The sequence below is a fragment of the Muntiacus reevesi genome, chromosome 7 (genome assembly GCF_963930625.1).
Source record: "Muntiacus reevesi chromosome 7, mMunRee1.1, whole genome shotgun sequence".
Taxonomy (NCBI): Eukaryota; Metazoa; Chordata; class Mammalia; order Artiodactyla; family Cervidae; genus Muntiacus; species Muntiacus reevesi.
The window spans coordinates 37,022,067-37,046,606 of record NC_089255.1 but is presented as its reverse complement, the minus strand read 5'-3'; the positions used below and the strand labels follow the sequence as shown (position 1 = coordinate 37,046,606).

Below are 24,540 nucleotides of genomic sequence, written 5' to 3'. Positions count from 1 at the left end.
TTGGGGTGTTCAGACAGGTGTTTTCTAGTTACTGAGGGGTAGGGAACTTTTAGAAAATAATTTCTCAGAAATTGCTATTCTGTGAGAATAAGGACTGTGTTTGATGCTCAACAAACATTTATTCAAAATGACTTACCAACCAAATGAATAGATAAAATCCATACTATAATGAGTTAATACTAATGACAATGTTCTTGACATACTCTACAGGCTCGACATCTTATTGAAGAGCAGAATGTTATCTCTGTCATTACTGAGACTCTGCTGGAAGTTTTGCCTGAGTATTTGGATAGGAACAATAAATTTAACTTCCAGGGTTATAGCCAAGACAAACTGGGACGAGTATATGCAGTAATTTGTGATCTAAAGTAAGTTGTTCAAGTCAAAAGGTAAGGGTACCTATTAAACACAGTTGGATTTATTCTATCCTATAAAAAAACATCTGATCTTTTTGGTTATCTAGTGATGACAAGTACAAAGAACTGTGACTGTCATGTCAGTACATCTCTTAAGTGAAGGCTTATAGAGTTAAAATCAGGTCAATAAAGAAGGTACTGAGGAAGGGCCTCTCATAGGAACTAGGGTCTTATGGGATCATTAAATGAATCTCCATCGTAGTCACCATGCCTTCCACTCACTTCCACTCATGCATTTTGCCTCTACCCCTCTTGCGTAGTCTCTTTGTGGTTAGTTTCAAACAATCTTGTTGATGTGAATTTTTTTAACTCCCTTTTTCATACATATGATCAAGTTATAGATATTTATACATATTCATCCAAGGTTTCTTAAGATATTCTCCCTGAAGAGATTAGAGTTTCCTTTTAAACTGAAGTTGAAATCACATGATAGATCGCATTTGGGAGCATTGAACCTAAAAGGAAATAAATTTCTATTTTTTTTTTTAAATAGATGGTGACCTCTGTAAGGATTATGCTATATAAAGTATTCAATAAATCATACACTTCAAAAAATTATTTTAAGAATATATTGACAAAATATGTTTCATTTACTTTGCTGTTTTAAAAAAGAGCTCTGAGATATATATGATTATTTATTCTTATCCCTAGGGGAATAAAATCACTCTAATTTTTTCCATTTCCTCTAGTGACCATGTAAGGTATAAAGGAATAGAAACAAGTTTCCAAACCAACCTAGAAATAGTTTAGTTAGAAAAATACATTTGACAAAATTTCTGAAACTATTCATTGGATCCTTGGTATTACTGAGAAAAATGCTTCCAGACCTTTTCCAATTCCTGTTTCTAAGCATGATAATAACATGTAATTCATTCTTTAAAGTTTAGTAAATTATTATGTTATCATATCTTCAGTACAAGTTGAGATGGCAGTGAGTTCAGTAGTAAATTACCATTTAGCTAGTGTGATTTGCAAATTATGCATAATTTATATCAGTCAAACAAACAAAAAATATACAAAAACTCCAAATGGCAGTACTTAATGTTTAGTGTTAAATTCTTCTATTTGTCATTCTTTTGGTCTGCTGTATAGGAAAAATCTCTTTACTGTAGTTCTCATTACTCTGAAGTATTCTTATAACAGAGTTATTTTTCTATCCAGAGAAGTAGTGCATAATCATATCATTATTTTACCATATTTTATTTTATTTTGTGGATCTCTGGCTATAATTATTCTCTGCAGTAAATAATTTAGAGTTACTTCACTCTTTGCGACCCCATAGACTATAGCCTGCCAGGCTTCTCTGTCTGTAGAATTTTCCAGGCAAGAATACTGGAATGGGTTGCCATTTCCTCTTCCAGGCTGCGTCTCCTTGTCTCCTGCATTGGCAGGTGGGATTCTTTTACCATTGTATCACCTGGGAAGCCTACCCCTATGGTAAAACTGTAGGGTCCTTGGTTGGGAAGGTAATTTAAATTTTTCCCACTCTTCTAATGCTCACAACTTCTCTCCTACATCCTTATATAAGTAGACATATCTCTAATGACAACGAGAAGGGAAAATTAATGTCTTTTGAGGACTTATTTAATTCACTCTCACAAGGGTCCTGTGTTATTAGTAACCATTATGTGCTAAGGAGCTTTACTTATTTTACTTCATTTTATACTTGCATTATTCTCATAAGGCAGGTGATACAACCTTTATTTGTAGATTATAATTATTTGCCTAAGGTCATAAAGCTAGTAAGTGGCAGGATTTGAGCCTAGCACTATTTATCTGTAATACTCATGTTCCTTTTACTACATCAAGTAGCCTCACAGACTATGTAAACAGCCACAAAGCCTTCTCTGAAACCTGGCCTAAAACACCAATCAGATATGCCCTTCCATTTTACAAGTAATTACTGAGCCCCATTTCTCAGTCTCTCATTGTAGAAATTTTGTAGTCATTCTTATTTCCCCATAACCTTATTCATTCACCACTTCTTCCTGAAACCCTTTTAAATCAGAAACAGCCACAAATACTTAATGCCTTCTAGTTGTTTCTGTTCTTCTTTACTCTTTCCTTTCTTCCTGCCTCTTGCATCTTCTTTACTTCCTAGGTCTCCTACAGGAGTCAGGCATGAACTATGTGAAGTCACTAGAAACTGGAAACATAAATTCTCTTCTCTAGATCAGTGCCTCTCAAATATTAATATGAATGCAGATCATTGTGGGAGCTTGTTAAAAGGCAGACTGAGTAGATCTGACTAGAACCCAAGATTCTGCATTTCTAAAGATTTACTTGATGCTAATTCTTCTGGTGTGTGAACCAACCTTTTGAACAGCAGCAGTGCTCTAGATAGCAGACAGATTTTGATGCTATTTATTCTTTGTGGTAGAGTTTAAACTCTAGTCTTTTTAACTTTTACTTTAAAGGAAAAGTTTAGAATGTAATTAACATACTTTAAAGTTATTTCTTTGATTAAGTCCAGATGATGGTATTTTAACTTTGAACATATTAATGGATATTTAAAGAAAGGGAAAAATTAAACCACAATCTTTACTATCTTTACAAATAAAACTTATTTTTCCTCCATCTTTTTGCCTTGTCTTTTGTGTTCTGCATTACTTCCTTTATGCCCTTTTTGGGGAGCTTAACTTTGGATTACAGTGTCCAGGATACATGACTGTTTTTTCCCTCTACATTGTGAACCTCAAGGGTTGGGTATCTTACCTGTTTCTGTTCCTGGTACCTGTTGTGTAATAGGGGTTGACTGAATGCAAAATAATTTTTATCAATTATTAATTATTCCTTCCTGAGAAGTATTTCATGGTAAACTTTGTTCCCATTGGATATGAAACCAGTCATTGTCTTTACAGTCTAAAGAAGTATTGTTCTTATAAATGGTAGGCTACGTTGGGTCTGTTTTATCTTTTGAAACAAATATATTCTGATATGTAAGTCAGGATGACATAGGTGTTTATATCCTTTTTCTGGGATCAGGGCAAAGAATGCCTGGAGGTAGGAAGTCTGTTCCAAATTTCCTGACCCACCAGCAGTAGTTTATCTATGGTACTGAAATCAGATAGCAGGACTGAATGGCTGTGGTAACCGGTACCAGAATATTCACACCAAGTTACAAATCTCTGGTCATATTGAGTAGCAACAATAAAGGTATTGAATCCTCAAGCCAAACTACAATATGTGTTGCAAATTTTCTGTAATTCTTAATGACTACATGCTTGAGGGGTAAAAACGTGTCATTTTACTGAATAAAATTAGTTTTTAACTTACAGAATATTCTGAAACAGTTTGCACAGACAGCAGACATCCTGCACAGGTAGTTTTGACATGTATTTTGAGACTGAGGGGATTTCATCTGGTCCTTTGGGTAAAGGGTATGAATGCTTCTAGAACATTTGTATTGTGATTGTCCATCTGTGACCGGCTAGTTTCCTTCTGCTGCTGCTGCTAAGTCACTTCAGTCGTGTCTGACTCTGTGCAGACCCATAGACGGCAGCCCACCAGACTCCCCCATCTCTGGGATTCTCCAGGCAAGAACACTGGAGTGGGTTGCCATTTCCAGTTTCCTTCTAGGTTCACTTAATCAGCCTAATTTTTGAATGGAGAAGTCAGGCTTTAGCTTTGACATCTGCCTCTGGTTGAGCATTCACATTTTGCTGGCATAATTCTAGTGCTGCCTAGAATTGTAAGAAATTAGAATCCATAATTTTGATGAATCAACATTGTCTGTAGCCCTGAGAACCTTAAAATTACCTCAAAATAGGAAAGTGAAATGTTTCTTTGTCTCTTGAAATATTAGATATATCCTGATCAGCAAGCCCACAATATGGACAGAAAGATTAAGAATGCAGTTCCTTGAAGGCTTTCGATCTTTTTTGAAGATTCTTACCTGTATGCAGGTATGATAGTTCTTCTGTACATCAGTAAGATAAATTTATTTTAAAAATTTAATCCCAATTTTTCATGTTTTGTTTTGAGCAAATTACGGTTTTGAGGAAGAATAATTGTAGCAAAGTAAAATTTAAACACTGCCTCACTGATCCTGCTTTCATAGACCTTAGTTAACTGCTGCTGTTACTATTAATGTTTATTAATGTATACTATGTGATAACTGTTGTAAATATTTTCATGCGTTATTTCTTTTGAGCCTCATAGTAATCTTATGAGGTAGTTACTGTTTTTACCCCCATTTTACATATAAGGGAATCATAGCTTAGAAATAATTTGACCAGGATCATAGAGCTAGAGAGTGACAGAGTGAGAGTTTGAACCCATGCATTCTGACATAGATAGCCATGTTTGAAAAAAATACTTAAGCATACATGAGCATGAATCTTGATGATTTTGTATATTGCCAATGGAGGAGCAAAGAAAGAGGGCCCATGTATGTATGTAAACTACTCTTGTCTTGTAGGGAATGGAAGAAATCAGAAGGCAAGTTGGACAACACATAGAAGTAGATCCTGACTGGGAGGCTGCCATTGCTATACAGATGCAGTTGAAGAATATTTTACTAATGTTCCAAGAATGGTGTGCTTGTGACGTAAGTAAAGTTTGCTAGTAGGATCAGTGCCTTTTTAAGTGTTCTAATGGTGACTAGCACAGTTTTATGTTGCAACTTCCTTGATGTAAAGTTTTATTACTTCTGATATTTTCTTATATATTTGAATCTTATTAAATTTGTGTTTTTTTACACTTAGAAAATGTGCTCAATGGTATTCCACTTACTGTTGGGAAGAGTGGAGTTTAAAAAATACAACACACACTAATCAATAAATTAATTAAATTTATTTCCTTGTACATGAATATTAATAATATGAAAATTAGATTAGACTTTTAAATAGTCCAACAATGGAAGTAGGTGGCTATTTGTTCAATCAAGAGTTTTGTTATATGCGTTAAACCATTAAAAATATTACTTTTAAAATATATAACTAATGTTTTTCCTTAAGCAATGATTTTAGACCATAACCCTCTTTAAACACATAATCCTAATCAGATTTCCTTTTGAGAAGATGACCTCATCTATTTCTGCTTGAGAAAATTAACATTATCTCAGTCAAATTTTTTCATCTTCTCCAGTTTTTCTGTACCACTCACTATAGCCTAAGTCACTGAGTTTCTGCATATATCTTCACTATTGGTCTCTTTCTTTTTACCTCTTTCTTTCTTAAAATGTTGTCTCTACCTAGGCTCTTGGTCCCAATCTATATTACTTCTTCCTGGAGTTTCCTTCCTCTGGTATTTCCCACCCTTTCATTCATCTGCCTTAGACACCAGGACTATCCTTAAGGGACCCCTTGTCACTGCTACCTTACAAACTGTTTTCTGTCTCGCTCTTTTACTTTTCTGTTGCACCACCAGCAGTTGGTCACAGGTTCAGAGTGGCAGCTACACTCACAGACACAATAGACTTTAATCTAACACAGTAACTGTATAGAAGAGTAAGGACAGGAAATATTGTCCAGTTATCTGTCACAGCACATGTTTTTTGGCTCTCCTCACCTTTGTGGAGGGCATGGTTAATCGTTGGAGATGAGGTCAGTGTGGTGTTCATCTTGACACCTGCAGATGTCTACATTTACTATCATCTGAAGTCATCTACATATGCTGTCGCCACTCTTTAGCTTCTAAAACTGCTTTAGAGCCAGGCTTCTCTCCTTATGAATTAACAGGAACTGCGTCTTGAAAAAATTTCAAAGGATCTATTTAGTAACCAAATTCAGGTCTTTTCCCTCTTCCTTAAATACCTGTAGCATTGTGTTCTTTTGAGAACCTTAATCATTTTGAAATTCTCTTTCCCTCTGATTTTCACAAGCCTTTTTATCCTAATATTTCTATTATTGATTACCCATTTCAATCAATGATTGCCTTTTCCCACTCAATTCCTTCTGCCTAGTAAATGAGACATTCCCCAATATTTTCCTCTCTTTCTTACAGAATCTTTTATTTCTACCACCTCAATTAAAACTTCATAAGATAACTTTCCCAAGCTATAGTATCACTTGTGTTTGTGTGCTGCACATGACTGCTTAGATCCTACATTTCTATTTCAAACTCAATATATAGTAAATTGACTTGTCATCATTTCATTCTATTTCCAGCTTGCATTTTCTCTTCTTGGCTTTCTTATTCTGTTCATGACACCATGATTCATGCATTCATCTATACAGGAAATCTGAGAGCCACTGTGTTCTGTGTGTTAGATGTTAACAGACCTTTGAGGGAAAAAAATGTTTTGTGTTCAGGTAAGATTGAAAAATGTTAGGTTGAACAAAATCAAACATTTTTTTAAACCACTAAACTTCTCAAACCTTTTGATAAATCAATGGGTTAATCAATCATTTCTAAGAGGAATAGTCCCAAAATTTATTTAACTATAGAATTCTTTTTTAAAAATAAAATCCATGTGAGAAATGCTCTTAAAAAGTGACCTTTGACTCATCTCCCTCCGTACTCACCCAGATTTGAGTCTTCCTCCTCCTAAATTTGTTTATAATCTTAACTTATTTCCTGTAAGTTTATTCTTTTTCGCCATGGTTGCTGCCACCCTTGTTGAGTCCCTTATCACCTTACACTTAACTTAGTAATAAAACTTTCTATTGGTTTCCTTGTCTCCTGACATTGCCCCCTCCAATCCATCATCTTCAGTGACACCCACTAATTCTTCTTGAAACAATATGTTGACTACATTATTATACATCAGATACTCTCAAGTCTATTCAAATTCACATGGCTGTGCCAAGGCATATTTCCAGTTTACTGGCTCATTAATTCTATCCATAAGCCCTCTGATTTATCTAGATTTTATTCTTTTCCACTCCCTGAACAGGAGTTGTACTTCCCCTTATTTCTGTTTGTTTATTCTGTATCTCTGCTTACATTGCTACCATCTCTCCATCTTCCCCCCATGCTTAAGCTGCATATTCTTTCAGACCCCACTCAAAAGCTGTGTTTACAAATGTGTGTTCCCAGTTGTTTGTGATTTTTTTTCTCTTTTTGCCCTATTAGAGTAATTAGATTATACCACTTACATGGCTTACAATTTTTTACTTTGATTGTGTATGTGTGTCTGTCTGACTGTCTTAATGTTTCCTACAGGTTTTCAGATCCTGTTGAGGTAGCTCTAATAACACAATTTTGTGCTTGTATTTATTTAATAGTAATTATTTATTGAATGATATATTAATAATAAAGTAGGTAACTTATCAGTTTATTTGCATTCTTATTTTCCTTTTAGGAAGAACTCTTACTAGTGGCTTATAAAGAATGTCACAAAGCTGTGATGAGGTGCAGTACAGGTTTCAAATCTAGTAGCAAAACGGTAATACAATTATGTGGTCATACTTTGGAAACTAAGTCCTACAAAGTATCTGAAGATCTTGTAAGCATACATCTGCCACTCTCTAGGACTCTTGCTGGTGAGTGTTTATTTGGTTCCTGCATGTTTCTGTTAACTTTGTTTTCTGTAGATAGTCATATTACAATCAGTACTGCTTTTGTGAGCACATACTTAGATCAGATACTGCAGTTAAGAACTGTCACTGTCCTTCAAACAGCTGTGACCAGACATGTCAGGGTGTTTGTTTACCTGGATCTTTTGTTATCTGGGTCAACTCATGGATCCTCATAGTATACACTTTAGGACCAACTTGGTAACTTATTCCCTAACCAAGCGGAAATATAGGAAAATCTTGTTGCAGTTTTTTCACCCTCTTCTCTGATTGCACCAGTGTGTTGACTCTCACTATTCCTTTCACCACTGAAAGAAAGAAATCATAGATTGTCTTTAATTATCCTTTGGTTTGCTTTTCCATATAAATTGGCCCTGTCAGTTTTTTTTTCTTTTAACAACTTGGTAGAAGTGTACGTATTTATATTTTTGTGGTAAAATATATGTAAAATTTACCATTTTAATCATGCTTAAGTATATAGTTCAGTGGTGTTAAGTATACTCACATTGTTGTACAACCATCACCGCCATCCATATCCAAAATTTTTTCATCTTCCCAATCTGAAATTTTGTACCCATTCAACATAGCTTCTCATTCCTTGTTCACTACAGAGATTTTCTGTCTCTATGACTTGACTACTCTAGGTATCTCATATAAGTGAAATCATATTTGTATCCTTTTATAACTGGCTTCTTTCACTTAGCATAATGTTCTCAAAGTTCATCCATGTCGTGATGTGTGTAAGATTTCCTTTACCTTTAAGGTTGGATAATATTCCATAATGGGCTTCCCTGGTAGCTCAACTGGTAAAGAATCCACCTGCAATGCAGGAGACCCCTGTTCCTGGGTCAGGAAGATCCCCTGGAGAAGGGATAAGCTACCCACTCCAATTTTCATGGGCTTCTCTGTGGCTCAACTGGTAAAGAATCCGCCTGCAATGCAGGAGACCTGGGTTCAATCCCTTGGTCGGGAAGATCCCCTGGAGGAGAGCATGGCAGCCCACTCCAGTATTCTTGCCTGGAGAATCCCCATGGACAGAGGAGCCTGGCGGGCTACAGTCCATGGGGTCACAAAGAGTCGGACACAACTGAGCAACTAAGCACAGCACAGTATTCTGTGGTATGCATACCGCATTCTGTTTGTCTGTTCATCCTCCAGTAGATGCTTGGGTTGCTTACAGCTTATAATTTTTTGAGGAGCCACCATACTATTTTCCATGGCAGCTGCGCCATTTTACATTCCCAACAACAGTGCACAAGGATTCTAGTTTCTTTACATCCTCATCAACATTTGTTATTTTTTCTTTTAAATAACCATCCTAATGAGTGTGGTGGCTCAGATGGTAAAGTGTTTGTCTACAATGCGGGAGACCTGGGTTTGATCCCTGGGTTGGGAAGATCCCCTGGAGAAGGAAATGGCAACCCACTCCAGTACTCTTGCCTGGAAAATCCCATGGATGGAGGAGCCTGGTAGGCTACAGTCCATGGGATTGCAAAGAGTCGGCCACAACTGAACAACTTCAATGAGTGTAAACTGGTCTCTCCTGTGGTTTTGATTCTCATTTTCTTAATGATTAGTAATATTGAGCATTGTTTCCTGTGCTTACTGGCCATATGTATTTCTTTGGAGAAATGTCTGATCAAGTCTTTTGTCTATTTTTTAATGAGATTTTATTGTTGAGTTATTGGAATTCTTTGTGTATTCTGGATATTAACTGCTTATCAGATATATGATTTCCTGATATTTTCTTCCTTTCTGTGGGTTGCCTTTTCACTCTGTTGTTCGTGTCCTTTGATGCACAAAAGTTTTTAATTTGGTATAGTCTAATTTATTTTTCCTTTGTTTACCTGTGTTTTTGATGTCATATCCAAGAAATTATCATCAAATCCAATGTTGCAAAGTCTTTTCCCTGTGTTATTTTCTAAGAGTTTTATAGATTTAGCATCTATGTTCAGATTGCTCATATCATTTTTAGTTAATTTTTGTATGTGGTATAATTGGCATGTGATTTTAAGTCACTTCTATTTTCACAAAAAGAAATACCTACTAGTTTGTATTTCTTTTTATTTTATTGAAGTATAGTTGATTTACAATGCTGTGTTTAATTTCTGTTGGACAGTAAAATGACTAATTTTATATATATCCATATACACACACACACACACATACATCTGTATATTCTTTTTTCATAATGGTTTATCACAGTTCCCTGTGCTATACAGTTTTTATTTCTTTTGATATTTGGTTTGTGAGGAAAATCATTTCTTAGGAAGAAGCCTAGTATTTATATATATAAAAATAGTACAATGTAGGATCTTAAATATATTAGTAATACTGTTTCAAAATTAGAAATCAAAGCTTTGCATTCTGAGGCATCATATCTAAGCTCAATTAATGTACATTTAAATTTCACCAGTTTTCAAACTTGATGAATTAACTGGGGAACAAATCAACTGGGTTTATTGCTTTCTCATCTTTTTCATTTTTTAATTTTTAGGTCTTCATGTGCGTTTGAGCAGGCTGGGTGCTGTTTCAAGACTTCATGAATTTGTGCCTTTTGTAAGTGACTATTAAATTCTGACTTGCTTATATTCTATTTCTAAATACCTCTTGGTTGAGTGGGAAGAAAAAGATACTTTGAAACCTACCTGAATAATTCCCAGTTAATAATTTTATGTCTGTGTCATAGAACATTGAAACCTGAATCATGGTAACTTGGAGTCCTCTAGTTCAAGCCCTTCCATTTTACAGATGAGAAAATGGAGCAATGTATAGTGCCATAGCGTCCAAACCTCTGAGAAATATTGAAATTGATCTCACTCTGTTTCAGGAGGATTTTCAAGTAGAGGTACTGGTTGAATATCCTTTGCGTTGTCTGGTATTGGTTGCCCAGGTTGTTGCTGAGATGTGGCGAAGAAATGGGCTCTCTCTCATTAGCCAGGTATGGCAAGGCGTATTATTCATATTGTGTGTTCATTTTCTGCTTGCTTTTTCCTTTATTAATACATATTTTACTTTGTATCTCTGGATTCTGCTCAGTACTTTTGTTTTCTAGCTCTTATGTAAACTCAAGGAAGTTTTAGTGACTATACGGACATTTCTCCTTAATCCTGTTAAGTGGCTAGGTCAGGTGAAAGCCAGTAATACTACCAGAAACTTTCCCACTAATATATATCTTTTCTGAAGATTACCTTACTTGGGAACTGTAAACTTCCTATCTCCAGTCTTAATTGAACAGCATCTTAACAATTTTTCCCTCTGTTTTAGAGCAAATAAGAAGTGCTTTTTTTGAAAGATGGGGAAACAGATTGTAAAGATACTGCTTGGGAGAAAAATGGCATTGATTGATTGTAGAAATTTGGTTTACTTTTATTGAAGTGGGTGTTTTAAACTTAGTATGCTTTTCTATGCTCAGTCATGTCTGACTCGGGGACTCCATGGACTATAGCCTGCCAGATTCCTCTGTCCATGGAATTTCCCAGGCAGGAATACTGGAGTGGGTTGCCATTTCCTCCTCCAGGGGATCTTCCTGACCCAAGGATCGAACCTGGGTCTCCTGCATTGCAGGCAGATTCTTTACTGCTAAGCTACTGAGGAAATTCTCACAATTGAACTTGGGGGGAGGGGGAGTCAATTATTTTGTTACATGTTGAGAATAATAACTAGTATAGAGCATTTTAAACTCTGAAATATTTTCATGACATATTTTCTCACATCATCCTCCCAAATCCCTTAAAACGATTCACAAATTTACAGCTTTTTTTTTTTTTCTGCTACATAGTTCTTGGGGTTTCTAGTTTAGGAAAAATTTAAATAATAGTTTTTGCTGAGAATTTTGTTTGAAATAAAATGATTCTTTTAGCTTCTGTTCTACCATTTATTTTATAGGTGTTTTATTACCAAGATGTTAAATGCAGAGAAGAAATGTACGATAAAGATATCATTATGCTTCAGGTAACTATTTAAATTTGTTCTGATATGTGTCATAACCTTCCTTCCTATATTCCTTGTAATAGAAGAAGATATTATAACATAATAACTTTTTTATAACTTATTATTGTATTATACTTTTATTTACTTAAGTTTTTCTCACTGTTGAGATGAATATAGAATCATAGAAGCAAAAAAAAAAAGAATCATAGAAGCAGAAAGGACTGCTACATTATCTTCTGCAGATTTACCTTATAATTTTTCTCATAGCCCTACTAATAGAGACAAAATGTTTCTCCATTTAATACATAGAATTATGGGGCTTGATTTCTTTCACAGATTGGTGCATCTCTAATGGATCCAAACAAGTTTTTATTACTGGTACTTCAGAGGTATGAACTTGCTGATGCTTTTAACAAGACCATATCCATAAAAGACCAGGTAAGTGATAGAAACTGATATGTAAATTAATCCAAAGAAAATATTATTGTTAACTATTTTAATCATATATAAGATTTTTATTTATTTTTATATATATATCTCCAAACAGCATACACTTACATAAAACATACATATACTTCTGAATGTACACACATAAACTCTTTTTACTCTATAAAAATTAGAATGTAGTTGGCCCTCCATATCCATGGATGCAGAATCCCGACCTACTAGTCAGTATATATAAGGGGCTTAAGTATCTGTGGATTTTGCTATCTGCAAGCGTCCTGGAGGTAATTCCCTGAGGATACTGAGTGATGACTGTATATAGATTAACAAAAAGGAGAAGAAAATCACCTGAAACTCTGCCTCCTAGAAATGATCACTTTTAAAGTTTTGGTGTCGTTTGTTTTTAAAGGAAAAATTGAATCTTTCATATGTGCTATTTTGCAATTTGCTTCCTGTGTTTAATGAAATATTGTGATAGGTTTTTTTTCTTGGCATTAAAGAAGTATATAACTGCATCATCTTTTTTTAACATAATTTTTAATGGCTCTGCAGTATTGCACTTTATGATTGCATTATACTTTAGTCTCCTGTTGCTGAAGGGGTTTTTTGAGTTTTTTTGCTCTTATAATCTTCTCTGCACCTCAAGATTTAAATACTTGCCTGCTTATTTTGTTAAGATAAATTCTTAGGAGTAGATTTGCTGGAGAATGCAGCATACCCTTTCTTATGTTTCTTGAATAGATATTGTCAAACTGACTCTCTCTAGCAGTATATACATCTATAATGGCACTGGTACTTTGTTGATCTAATGTGTGAAAGACGGTGTTTAATTTTCATTTGCAGTTTTTTAGTTATCAGTGAGGTTGACTTTGTTTTCATGATTATTGACCTTTTTTTTTTCCTTTTTGGTAGTGAATTATCTGTTCCTGTCCTTCACCTTTTTCCTGTGTCTGTGAAAGTTCCTTGTTTAGTAAAGATATTCTTTATTTATATTTATTACCTTTTTTCAGTTTATAGTTTGGAGTTTTAGCACCTCTTCATTGTTTTAATATTTCATACCAGTTTATAAAGTAGCCTTTGTAATTTATGAATTACATTATTTTATTCTTCAAATTAGAAGTCACTTACAAAGGGACAAAGAATAGGTTACAAAATACAAAGCGAATTTTTAGTCATGTTTTTATACTCAATGAAAATGAGTATCTAATTTACTGTAGTATTTAAGTAACAGGTGTTTTAGGGAGGAGTACATTCACCATAGCTGTTAGTTACGTATTTGTAGCCACTGTCTCACCAACCCTGATAAGAAGGAAGCCATAGTACAGGGGAAGTTAAAGGTTAGAATTCTTTTGCTGACTGAAGGCTTGATGGGTAATAACGATAATAAAAACAATAATAATATTTAGTGATTGCTATTGAGTTCTTATTACATGCCGAGTATTGTGACCTTATAGAATTTGAAGTCAGCAAAAGGGAATTATTCATCTCATAATTCTCTGTTGCTGTGGTCTGAAAGAAAATACTGGATTGGCTGGACTGTCAGTCTGATCCTAAAAAACATGTGTGTTTTATGAAGGCTTTTGTTTCTTATGTAACTAATTTTTTCTTTTACAACTCTACAGGATTTGGTTAAGCAGTATAATACCTTAATAGAAGAAATGCTTCAAGTCCTCATCTATATTGTGGGTAAGAGTAAAAGATGTTTTGAAACAGAGCATGAGTTACTTTATAGAGAGAACATTAATAAGAACTCTAAGTTACTTTATTCTTCTCCCAAATATAGCAGAGAATATTAGAGATTAATGTGACTAATGTGACTGATATGTTTAGAAACTCATCTTTAGAAAAGCACAACTATTACATCTTCATTTTTCAATACCTGATTTGTAATTGTTTGGACTTGTTTGTAGAGGTCTGGAATATAATTATCCTAGTTAGAAACATAGATGTAAAATAAGTATATGTTAGGTGCTAAAAATTTTTTATATATATGTAAAATTTCAATGTAACATGCATCTAAGCAAGATGTATTTTCATCCGATTCAATTAAATTACTTTGTGCCAATATTGGCCTTACTTCTGCTTTTATATATTCTATACTATAGTCTCTTGATTTTACCAGCTGTGTAAAAGTTCTTCTTATTCTGGCTCTTGTTTCTACTTTACTGTAAGAGAGACTGCTTTGTATTAATAGTTCCTGGTAAGGATTCTAGCCATTAGCCAAATCTGAAAACATGGGTTAATTTTACTTGCTGTTTGTTGGGAGCTAGTTACTGGCCTAGCTGCTTGTTTCAGCAGAAAGTGTGATAAACCTTCATTGCCACGTGAGATGTAAATCTTCCAGGCACCAACTCTTCTGAAATATTTCCAGAGTATTCTGTAGGAAACTTCTGGAAAAAATGGACAAGTTAAAAATGTGCAAAATATTTTTAAGTTGATGATATACTTTATTAGATTACAAAAACCTAAGGGGAATTTTTGTGTTTGTTCTTGGAATACTATGAAGAGTTTCTGCTACTGCTTATTAATACTATGTATTAGAATTGTCAATAGGTTTTGGTGTTTTATATTTTCACTATTTTACTATTGCTATTATATTACTGTTATTTTGTTTACCTAAATTCATTGGATATTTCCTTCTGTGTCATTTTATTTTTAGTTAATACTAGCTACATTTGTAAGTTTATTCCTTTAAGAGCCATCATTTTTTTAAAAGTGTATGTATGTGTAAAATCTCTGATAATATTACAGAGAAAACATCAATAAGTATGAAAGATTTGGATTAGGAATCATAAGATCTAGTCTTGACCTTGCTATAAACTAATAAGAGCTAGTCTTGACCTTGCTATAAACTATCAAGAGCATGCCATTTACATTTTCAGGGGCTCAGATTCTTGATTTGTAAAGTGTAAAAGTAATCTACATGATCTCTAAGATTCTTTCTAGCATGAAACTTAGAGGATACTGTTCTGGTGAAAAATTGAAAATTACAATATGTTTAAAGAGTAATGAATCTGTTGAGAGTGAATTAAATTAACAAAATGTCATTGTTTTGCTGATTTGTAAAATTCAAATCTCTTAGACAAAAAAAATAATTCCTGTCTTTGTACTCTAATTCCCCTCTTATAGATATCACGAGACTTTGTACACATGTAGTATTGAAAATCAATGGTGACATAAGATCAAATATAATATATATATATAATATATTTAATATATGTTAAAAATATATATGATATATAATATATATATATATATATATAAAATATATATATATAAGCCTTCTTGAGGCATTGGGAGTTAGATGCTGTTGACACCAGTGACATTCCCATAGTTAAAATTAGCTATTTTCTCTCTCCATTTGGCAGTTTTTTGAGATAAAAAATAGAAATCTGATCATGTGGGCATGCTGGCAATAGCATCCATTCCTGACACACATTACTGTTTTGTCATTTAGCCTATAGAGATATTTTTAAGTATTTTGTCTTTTAGTTTTCACTTTGTTCTTTCTTAAATAACAAGCGGAGACAAACTTGAGAAAGATCTTAAAAGAAAAGCTGTTGTTTCATGATCCGTTGTTGCTGTTGTTCAGTTGCTTAGTTGTGTCTGACCCTTTGTGACCCCATGGACTGCAGCATGTGACTTCCCTGTCCTTCACCATCTCCTGGAGCTTGCTCAAACTTACGTCCATTGTGTTGGTGATACCATCTAACTATCTTGTCCTCTGTCATCCCCTTCTCTTCCTGCCTTCAATATTTCCCAGCATCAGGGTCTTTTCGAATGAGTGAATTCTTTGCATCAGGTAGCCAAAGTACTGGAGCTTCCGCTTCAGCCTCAGTCCTTCCAATGAATATTCAAGGTTGATTTCCTTTAGGATTGACTGGTTTGATCTCCTTGCAGTCCAAGGGACTCTCAGGAGTCTTCTCCAATACCACAGTTAGAAAGCATCAATTCTTCAGCACTCAGCCTTCTTTATGGTCCATCTCTCACATCCATACATGACTACTAGAAAAACCATAGCTTTGACTATACAGACCTTTGTTGGCAAATTGATATCTTTGCTTTTTAATATGCTGTCTATGTTTGTTATAGCTTTTCTTCCAAGGAGCAAGCATCTTTTAATTTCATGTTGTCCCATAATGGCCACTACCCTCTTTTTTGTTTTTTGGATTAGTAGTACTTGCTTATTTAATTGAGGGGCTTTGTTTATATTCGAGTGTGTGTATATTTATGTGTGTGTGTTTAAGTTAAGACAAGCCCTGTGTTACTCAGATCTCTGTATTTTTCTTCCTCTTTCAACATATAGACTGTTGTTCAGGTTTAGAAACATGTTCAAATAACTTTTGGTCACTCTCTCATAGATTTGATTTAATGCAGTGTTCTTGATTTAAGTGGAAAACAATTAACTCTTACTTTTTCTTTTCATTTTTGTATTAGGAGAGCGTTATGTACCTGGAGTAGGAAACGTGACCAAAGAAGAAGTCACAATGAGAGAAATTATTCACTTGCTTTGTATTGAACCCATGCCGCATAGTGCCATTGCCAAAAATTTACCTGAGAATGTAAGTCCAGTTTTGTCTTTTTACTCCATTCACATCATCAAGATGGGATAGTTTTTTCTTTTCTCTAGTTGGAAGCTCTTGAAGTTTTAGGAAAATTTATTTTGATTTTCAGATATAAAACTCTCACCATTAATTTTTTAGTGGTATAAACCTTAATTCTGGGCTTTGGGGCATTAGGAAGCATTTTAGAGATATCCTGGCTATTTAGAAAACACTTTAGAGCAATAAACTCTTTAATTTTTTTACTTTAACATAAATTTTCTCCAGAGGAAAAGAAAAATTTGTGAAATACTGAAACTATTTGGGTGGTGTGTTAGTCTGGGTCTTCTGAGAAGCAGATATGAAGACAAAACATTTAAGGTTTTATTAGGAACAATTACTGTGAGAGGATTGATGAGGGAGCTGGGAAAGGCTGGGGGAGCCATCAAACTGTAGTGCAAGTCTGATTCCAGTTGAAGAAAGAGGGAAGGAAGATTAGGTAGGGATGTCCTGGACTGCTGGGTAGTCTAATCAAGGTTTGATGCCTTCCCATGCCTCCCTGAGTGAGCCTGCATTAGTGTCTCTGTTCCTCTAACTAGAGGTCTGCAGGGTGCATTCTCATGGCCATCCCACATGATATTTACATTCAGTATTGTTGATATTTAAGCAGTAATCCTAAAGATTATAAGTCATAATTTTTAACACATATTTTTAAATTATGCATTAGAACAATGATTCATATAAGAGGTTAAACTTACCTTTACTATCAAGGCTTTCCAGAGAAGTAGAAATAGAAATAACCCCTGACTCTTGGTCATTTTTCTTCCAAAATATCCATAGTGCTTTTCTAGTTTCACTGTTAACTGATTCTCAAACTTTAACCATATCACCTTCATAATTTCTGCACATCTGTCTACCAATTTTAGAAATTACTAGTACATTTTAAAATTACAATTTAAATTTTTCTGGTACAATTTAGAATTTTCCCTTAGCATCTTTCTAAGCAATAATACAATGAAATAGTAGGTTTGACATTTTAGATTAATTTTTTCTTAATACATGTTAAGATAAATGAATAATTGTTCAAAAATTTAAGGATATATGTGTGCCACCTAAAAACAATTTCTCATACCAGTAGTGATATACATACCATCAGTTTAGTTCAATCACTCAGTCATGTCCAGCTCTTTGGGACCCCATGAACTGCAACATGCCTGGCCTACCTGTCTATCACCAACTCCCAGAGTTTGCTCAAACTCATGTCCATTGAGTCAGTGATGCCATCCAACCATCTCATCCTCTGTCATCCCCTTCTCCTCCCACCTTCAGTCTTTCCCAGCATCAGGGTCTTTTCAAATGGGTTAGTTCTTCACATCAGGTGGCCAAACTATTGGAGTTTCAGCTTCAACATCAGTCCTTCCAATGAATATTCAGGACTGATTTCCTTTAGGATGAACTGGTTGGATCTCCTTACAGTCCAAGGGACTCTCAAGAGTCTTCTCCAACACCACAGTTCAAAAGCATCAATTCTTCAGCACTCATCTTTCCTTATAGTCCAACTCTCACATCCGTGCGTGACTACTGGAAAAACCATAGCTTTTACTAGATGGACCCTTGTTGGCAAAGTAATGTCTCTGCTTTTTAATATACTGTCTAGGTTGGTCATAACTTTTCTTCCAAGGAACAAGCATCTTTTAATTTCATGGCTGCAGTCACCATCTGCAGTGATTTTGGAGCCAAAAAAATAAATACATGCCATATTTAAATAAATAAATACCAAAAATAAATAAATATATGCCATAAATACCATAAATAAATACCAAAAAAAATACATAGCATATTTTGCCAAAAAATAGCAAGCTTTAATGTATACCCTTTTCACTCCTTTCAAGTACATTTTTAAAGGAGGCTAGGGCTAAATTTCTTAATTTTTGCAGGACTATAGGAACCTATGAGCTTGCTTTAGTATATTGACTAAGTCCTTTTCCTGATTTTAAATGACTTCATTTAAAAACAGAAGAAGATTCCTTGTTGGGACTTCCTGATAGTCCAGTGGTTAGGACACTGCCTTTCCACTGGAGGGGGCGTGGGTTCAATTCCTGGTTGAAGAACTAAGATCCCACATGGGATGTAGCTTGGCCAAAAAGAAAAATAAAATTTTTTTGTTAAAGGAAAAGTTCAAGCCAGTTTGGAAAAAAAAAATTATAATTGCGGAAGCCAGAATATATTTAGACATCTATATATGTGTTTTACCATAGATCCTATTTATTTTGTTACCTTGGTTTTAGGGATTAGTTCAGCATGGACATGTGCTTAAATGATGTGGGTGAATAACATACTAGATAAATAAAATAACAGTTTCTTTGAATTATTGGTTGTATGTATATACATATATGAGGACAAATTTAGATTACATTTCTTCCTTAAGCAGTTTATACAGGCGTCTTACCTCTGTTAAGAAATCCATCCCTCAAAACAAAGCTAATAGGTTTTAGACCTAATTTTTAAACATTGGAAATTGATCGTATTTTGAATTATTTTTAAAACACTCAAAAATGCTTTGAAAGGGTGTTTCAGTTCACAGTAAAGAAAACAAAGTCATTATGTGAAGGTAAAAATGACAAAAATATTGTTTCAACAGGAAAATAATGAAACTGGCTTAGAGAATGTCATAAACAAAGTGGCCACATTTAAGTAAGTACTTAATATTTATGCCTATTCTGAAAGGTAGGCCAATTTTTGTCTTGTAATTTGAATTCTTGTAGAAGTTCTGAAGTTCTTTCTTGAACTGCTAAAAACAGAATCCAAGTATAGACAGAGATTATAGAGATTATAGGTAAGATCTAGGGGTACCGTAGGCACTTAGTACCTGTATGCTGAAGAAGTGAGTATTTTTTGGCAAACCAATGAGAACTATCCACTTTTTATATTAGGTGACTTAATAAGTAAACAAACCTTTCTGATAGTCTCTTTCCCATCAATTCTAAGCCATGACTTCATTTATTCAATTAAATTTTCATTTTGTATACTAATTTAAAATTTTTCTCTGCTAGGATTAAAACATTTTGCAATCATTTGATTCTTTGAGATGTGTAAAATGGAAATAAGATTTTAAAAGGTTAATTCTTAAAATTAAAATAATTGATACTAATAGTGAATTTTTACTTGTTATTGTCATGTATTCATAAATAAATTGCTAGTGTCAAATACCTTTAAAAATAGAATATAGCTTTTTTATGCTCTAATAATATTCAGGAAGATATTTCACTTACTTTGATAGAGAGCAAAAGCCATTTATTTTTTTTTTTTTTTTTTTTTTTTTTTTTTTATTTTGTTTTATTAGTTGGAGGCTAATTACTTCACAACATTTCAGTGGGTTTTGAGCAAAAGCCATTTAATGTGCAGTATACTCCTTTTGGCTTTGGTGTTTTTCCTTATAGTTCTCTATAGAGGATCACTATTTTATTTTCATTTATGATTTCCTAAGGACATGATATCTTAACTGCTATTTTAGATTTCACCTTAGACAATGTAGGCTTTAGTTGAATAGTCAGTCTTAGGCTTCAGAGGCTAAAAACAAAGCCTTAGGGATTTAAGTAGGGCATGGAATCAGATCTACATGGTATAAAATAAACTTTTTCATATTCATTTAAATTTCATAATTATGAGCCACAACTGTTACCAGGACTTTGAGCTTACAGTGTTAAATTTTTTAGTTTATTTTCATGAAATGAAATTTGTCATTCAATTTAAGCAAGCTGAATGAGATATGATTGTTTTCTTTCTCTTGATTTTAAGATTAATTTTTAGGTTCTTACTTTGTGTTACTGTATACTTCAAGAGCAGTGCAGTTCACCTCTGTATTTTCTGTCTTTTTAGAAAACCTGGTGTATCAGGCCATGGAGTTTATGAACTGAAGGATGAATCACTGAAAGACTTTAATATGTACTTTTATCATTACTCCAAAACACAGCATAGCAAGGTATGAAAAGTTACCCTTTTCAGTAAATAAACCAAAAATGCTTTAGGCTTCCCAGCTCCATAGGCAATTCCCTGATTTTTCTGTAGTTTCATACTGGTTTTCATTATTATAGGGCATTATCTTACCCAAGAAATTAAAATTGAGTCAATAATACTATCTAATAGGTAGTCACTATTCAAACTTTCCTGATTATACCAAAAATATTCTTTATAGTAGTGTTGGGGTAGGAGGATTCAATCAAAGATCATGTGCTTCATTTGCTGTCATGTTTCTATAATCTCCTTTAGTTGGGAATACTCTTTTTGCCTTTTTTTGTGTTTCATAACATTGACATTTCTGTCAGTGTCAACTAGTATAGGCTAGTTGTCTTTTAGAATGTCCAGTAGTCTGGATATGTCTAATTTTATTCCCATGAGTAGATTGAAGCTAAGCATTTTGGAGCAAGAATACTACATAGGTGACATATTGTATCTCATCAGTAAAGGCATAATGTCTGTCCTATTAAGGGTGATGTTAAGTTAGATCACTTAGTTAAGGTGATGAGTGATGTTAAGTTAGCTCATTCAGTTAAGTTTGATGTCTGGCTTTGTTGTTATAAAATGAATAATTTCCAGTTTTTAGTACAATGCCCTGTATATAATAGACACTAGGTAAATATTGTTGACTGAAAGAAATGGGGAACTAAATTAGTGATGAGGATTATTACCATCTATTTTGCAGTGACCTTCCCTAGGACGATGATTTTGTTTCTGGAATAAGGTAGCATTTGAATACATATTTCAGTATGTAAAATATTTTGGTAGATTTCCTGCCTACTTCAGAGTACTCCATTTGTTTCATGCTTGTCAAGTGTTATATTTTAAGATAGGCCTTTTTTTTTTTTTTTTTTCAATATATATAGGCTGAACATATGCAGAAGAAAAGGAGAAAACAGGAAAACAAAGATGAAGGTAAAAAGTGAGATTCTGAATTGACTGACTTTGTATTCTGATTTTGTAGCAGCAAAGCATATAGTGTTTTGTTTTTGTTGTTTTTTTAAGTGAGCAACTAATGAAATGCAAAGCACCCTTTGTTTCTTGTTGACATATTCAGGCATAGTGTACATCAGTGATGATAGAATTTTAAATTTTAACAAATGGAGTTTATTTTGGGTGACTTACATAGTGACTCATATTTCCCATAGTATTGATGTTTTTAGTGCTTTATAGATAACAAAGATCCTGTGTTGTTTTACATGTAGTATATGATTCTGATATTTGCAATTTAGCATGTTGTATAACCCAAATAAAATTATAACTGTTTATCTCTACTGACATTGATCTTCTTCCCACCTTAGCATTACCACCACCACCACCTCCTGAATTCTGCCCTGCTTTCAGCAAAGCAGTTAACCTTCTCAATTGTGATATCATGATGTACATTCTCAGGACCATATTTGAGCGGGCAGTAGATCCAGATTCTAACTTGTGGACTGAAGGAATGCTCCAGATGGTATGTATACTGAAAGTATTTTCTCTCTTTCAGATACTTTCTGTACTTCACAAAGGTCTTAAGGGCCTGGAGAAGATCCCTAGTCTACCTTTCTGACCTTCAGTTAGAACCACAGCTAGAGCACCTGAGACCTAAAAGCCATTGAAAACAGCTCAGATGTGGCACAGATTTCCTTGTGACACAATCTCAGGTTTTTAGGATCCTTACTCTTGGGAATCATTTACATTAAAAAAAATAAAAATAAAAGCAGAGGAAAAACGGAAAAGGCCTATTCCTGCTAATAATAAATTGGCATGTCATTGTCGTATCACAGTTAGTTTCCTATATTTTTATTTCACATGTACTATTTCATAAGAGTTGTTTGAGACTTAGCTCATTAAATGGAAGCAACTATTTTTTTCTCCATACTGTTATAGATAAGTTACTTAATAATGTCACCATTGGTAGCACCTACCTAACTGAATTTCCTTGACTGTTACTGACCTAGAGGCTCTAAATGATGTCATACTCTATGTGTATCTCACGTTTTTTTTCAATAACAGTGGTAAATAAATGCAGTAAAACTTTCAACCCATAGAGACATATTTGAAATCAAAAGTTAAAAATTTTCTCCCTGCCTCCTAGTGCATATCTAAAAGGTTTGTGTCTTTCGGAAGTCATTCCACATTAGTGCATATAGGCCTAACACATACTCAGTAGCTGCATATTCCATTATGGATATCTATGATACATTTAACTATCTCCTATTAATAGGCTTTTAGGTTGTTTTTAGGTATTTATATAACAAAGAACACTTCCCAGGTGACTCAGTGGTAAAGCATCTGCCTACCAGTGCAGGAGATGTGGCTTCAATCCCTGGAGGGGGAAATGGCAACCCACTCTAGTATTCTCGCTGAGAAAATTCCATGGACAGAGAAGCCTGGCAGGCTACAGTTCATGGGATTTCCAAAGAGTTGGAGATGACATAGCAACTAATAAACAGAATCCTACTCATGAGGGTACACACACACATAATAACACTAAAATGAACGTTGTATAAATACCTTTGTATACTTAAGTAAGTGAACCTACCACACTGATTCCTAGTTCTGGGTCTATATGTTTACATTACTGATAGATCTTGTCTAATTGGCCTCCAAAAACATTATACTGGTTTACTTTCCCATTACCAGCGTGATGAGAAATGCCTGCTTCCTAACACTTTTGTCACTCCTATGTTATAATAAGCTCTAAAATTTGCCATTCTAATAGGTGAAAAATAGATCATCTTATTTGTTTCACTTACATTTCTTTAAGTGAGGCTGAACATTTTATTTGTTTATTTCTTGACTATGCAGTACAGCTCACAGGAACTTCCCTGACCAGGGATTTAACGCAGGCCAAGGCATTGGAAGCCTAAAATCTTAACCAGTAGGCCACCAGGGAACCCCCAAGGTTGAACATTTTTCATACGTGTATATATCATTTCTTTCTTTGTGAACTGCTTGTTCATAAACTTTGCACATTTTTTTAGCTATCAGATTGCTTATTTTTATACCTCTATTTAAAATATACTTACCCAAAGAAGCACAGTTTTAAAGATCTTGTCCTGTTTTCCTCTTTCAGGCATTTCATATTCTAGCATTGGGTTTACTAGAAGAAAAGCAACAGCTTCAAAAATCTCCTGAAGAAGAAGTGACATTTGACTTTTACCATAAGGCCTCAAGTATGTTTTAGTATCATTTTCAGCAGTTTCAACTACTTGTCAATTTGTAATGGAAAATTTAATTCTGATGGAGTTTTTTTTCCCCCTTATTTATTTTTTTAATCTATTTTTTAATTGGAGGAAAATTGCTTTACAGTGTTGTGTTGGTTTTTGCCATACATCAATGCAAATTAGCCATAATTATACATATATCCCCTCCCTCTTTAGTTTCTCTCCCCTCCTGCCATCCCACCCCTCTAGATCATGACAGAGTGCTGGTCAGGCAACTTCTCACCAGCCATCTATTTTACACATGGTGGTGTATATATGTCTGTGCTACTTTCTTCATTTGCCTCACTCTCTCCTTTCCCCACTGCGTCCACGAATCTGTTCTCTGTCTGCATCTCCATCCCTTCCCTGAAAATAGACTCATCAATGCCATTTTTGTAGATTCCATATATATGTATATATATATATAAATATATGATATTTGTTTTTCTGACTTACTTCATTCTGTATAATAGGCTCTAGATTCATCCACCTCACTATAACTGACTCAGATGTGTTCTTTTTTTTTTACGGCTGAGTA

At 34.2% G+C, this 24,540-nt stretch overlaps 1 protein-coding gene across 1 annotated transcript in view; it reads left to right on the top strand.

Moving 5' to 3' along the window:
* UBR1 (ubiquitin protein ligase E3 component n-recognin 1) overlaps positions 1-24,540 on the top strand; it is a 137,461-nt gene that overhangs the window by 57,631 nt on the left and 55,290 nt on the right. The window contains exons 12-26 of the mRNA XM_065940397.1: positions 211-368; positions 4,222-4,321; positions 4,837-4,965; positions 7,663-7,843; positions 10,374-10,435; positions 10,707-10,817; positions 11,765-11,830; positions 12,146-12,247; positions 13,876-13,939; positions 16,691-16,815; positions 19,436-19,488; positions 20,674-20,776; positions 21,678-21,726; positions 22,113-22,267; positions 23,873-23,972. Of these exons, the coding sequence (XP_065796469.1) occupies positions 211-368; positions 4,222-4,321; positions 4,837-4,965; positions 7,663-7,843; positions 10,374-10,435; positions 10,707-10,817; positions 11,765-11,830; positions 12,146-12,247; positions 13,876-13,939; positions 16,691-16,815; positions 19,436-19,488; positions 20,674-20,776; positions 21,678-21,726; positions 22,113-22,267; positions 23,873-23,972 (1,558 nt within the window). The remainder of the gene's footprint in view (positions 1-210; positions 369-4,221; positions 4,322-4,836; positions 4,966-7,662; positions 7,844-10,373; positions 10,436-10,706; positions 10,818-11,764; positions 11,831-12,145; positions 12,248-13,875; positions 13,940-16,690; positions 16,816-19,435; positions 19,489-20,673; positions 20,777-21,677; positions 21,727-22,112; positions 22,268-23,872; positions 23,973-24,540) is intronic.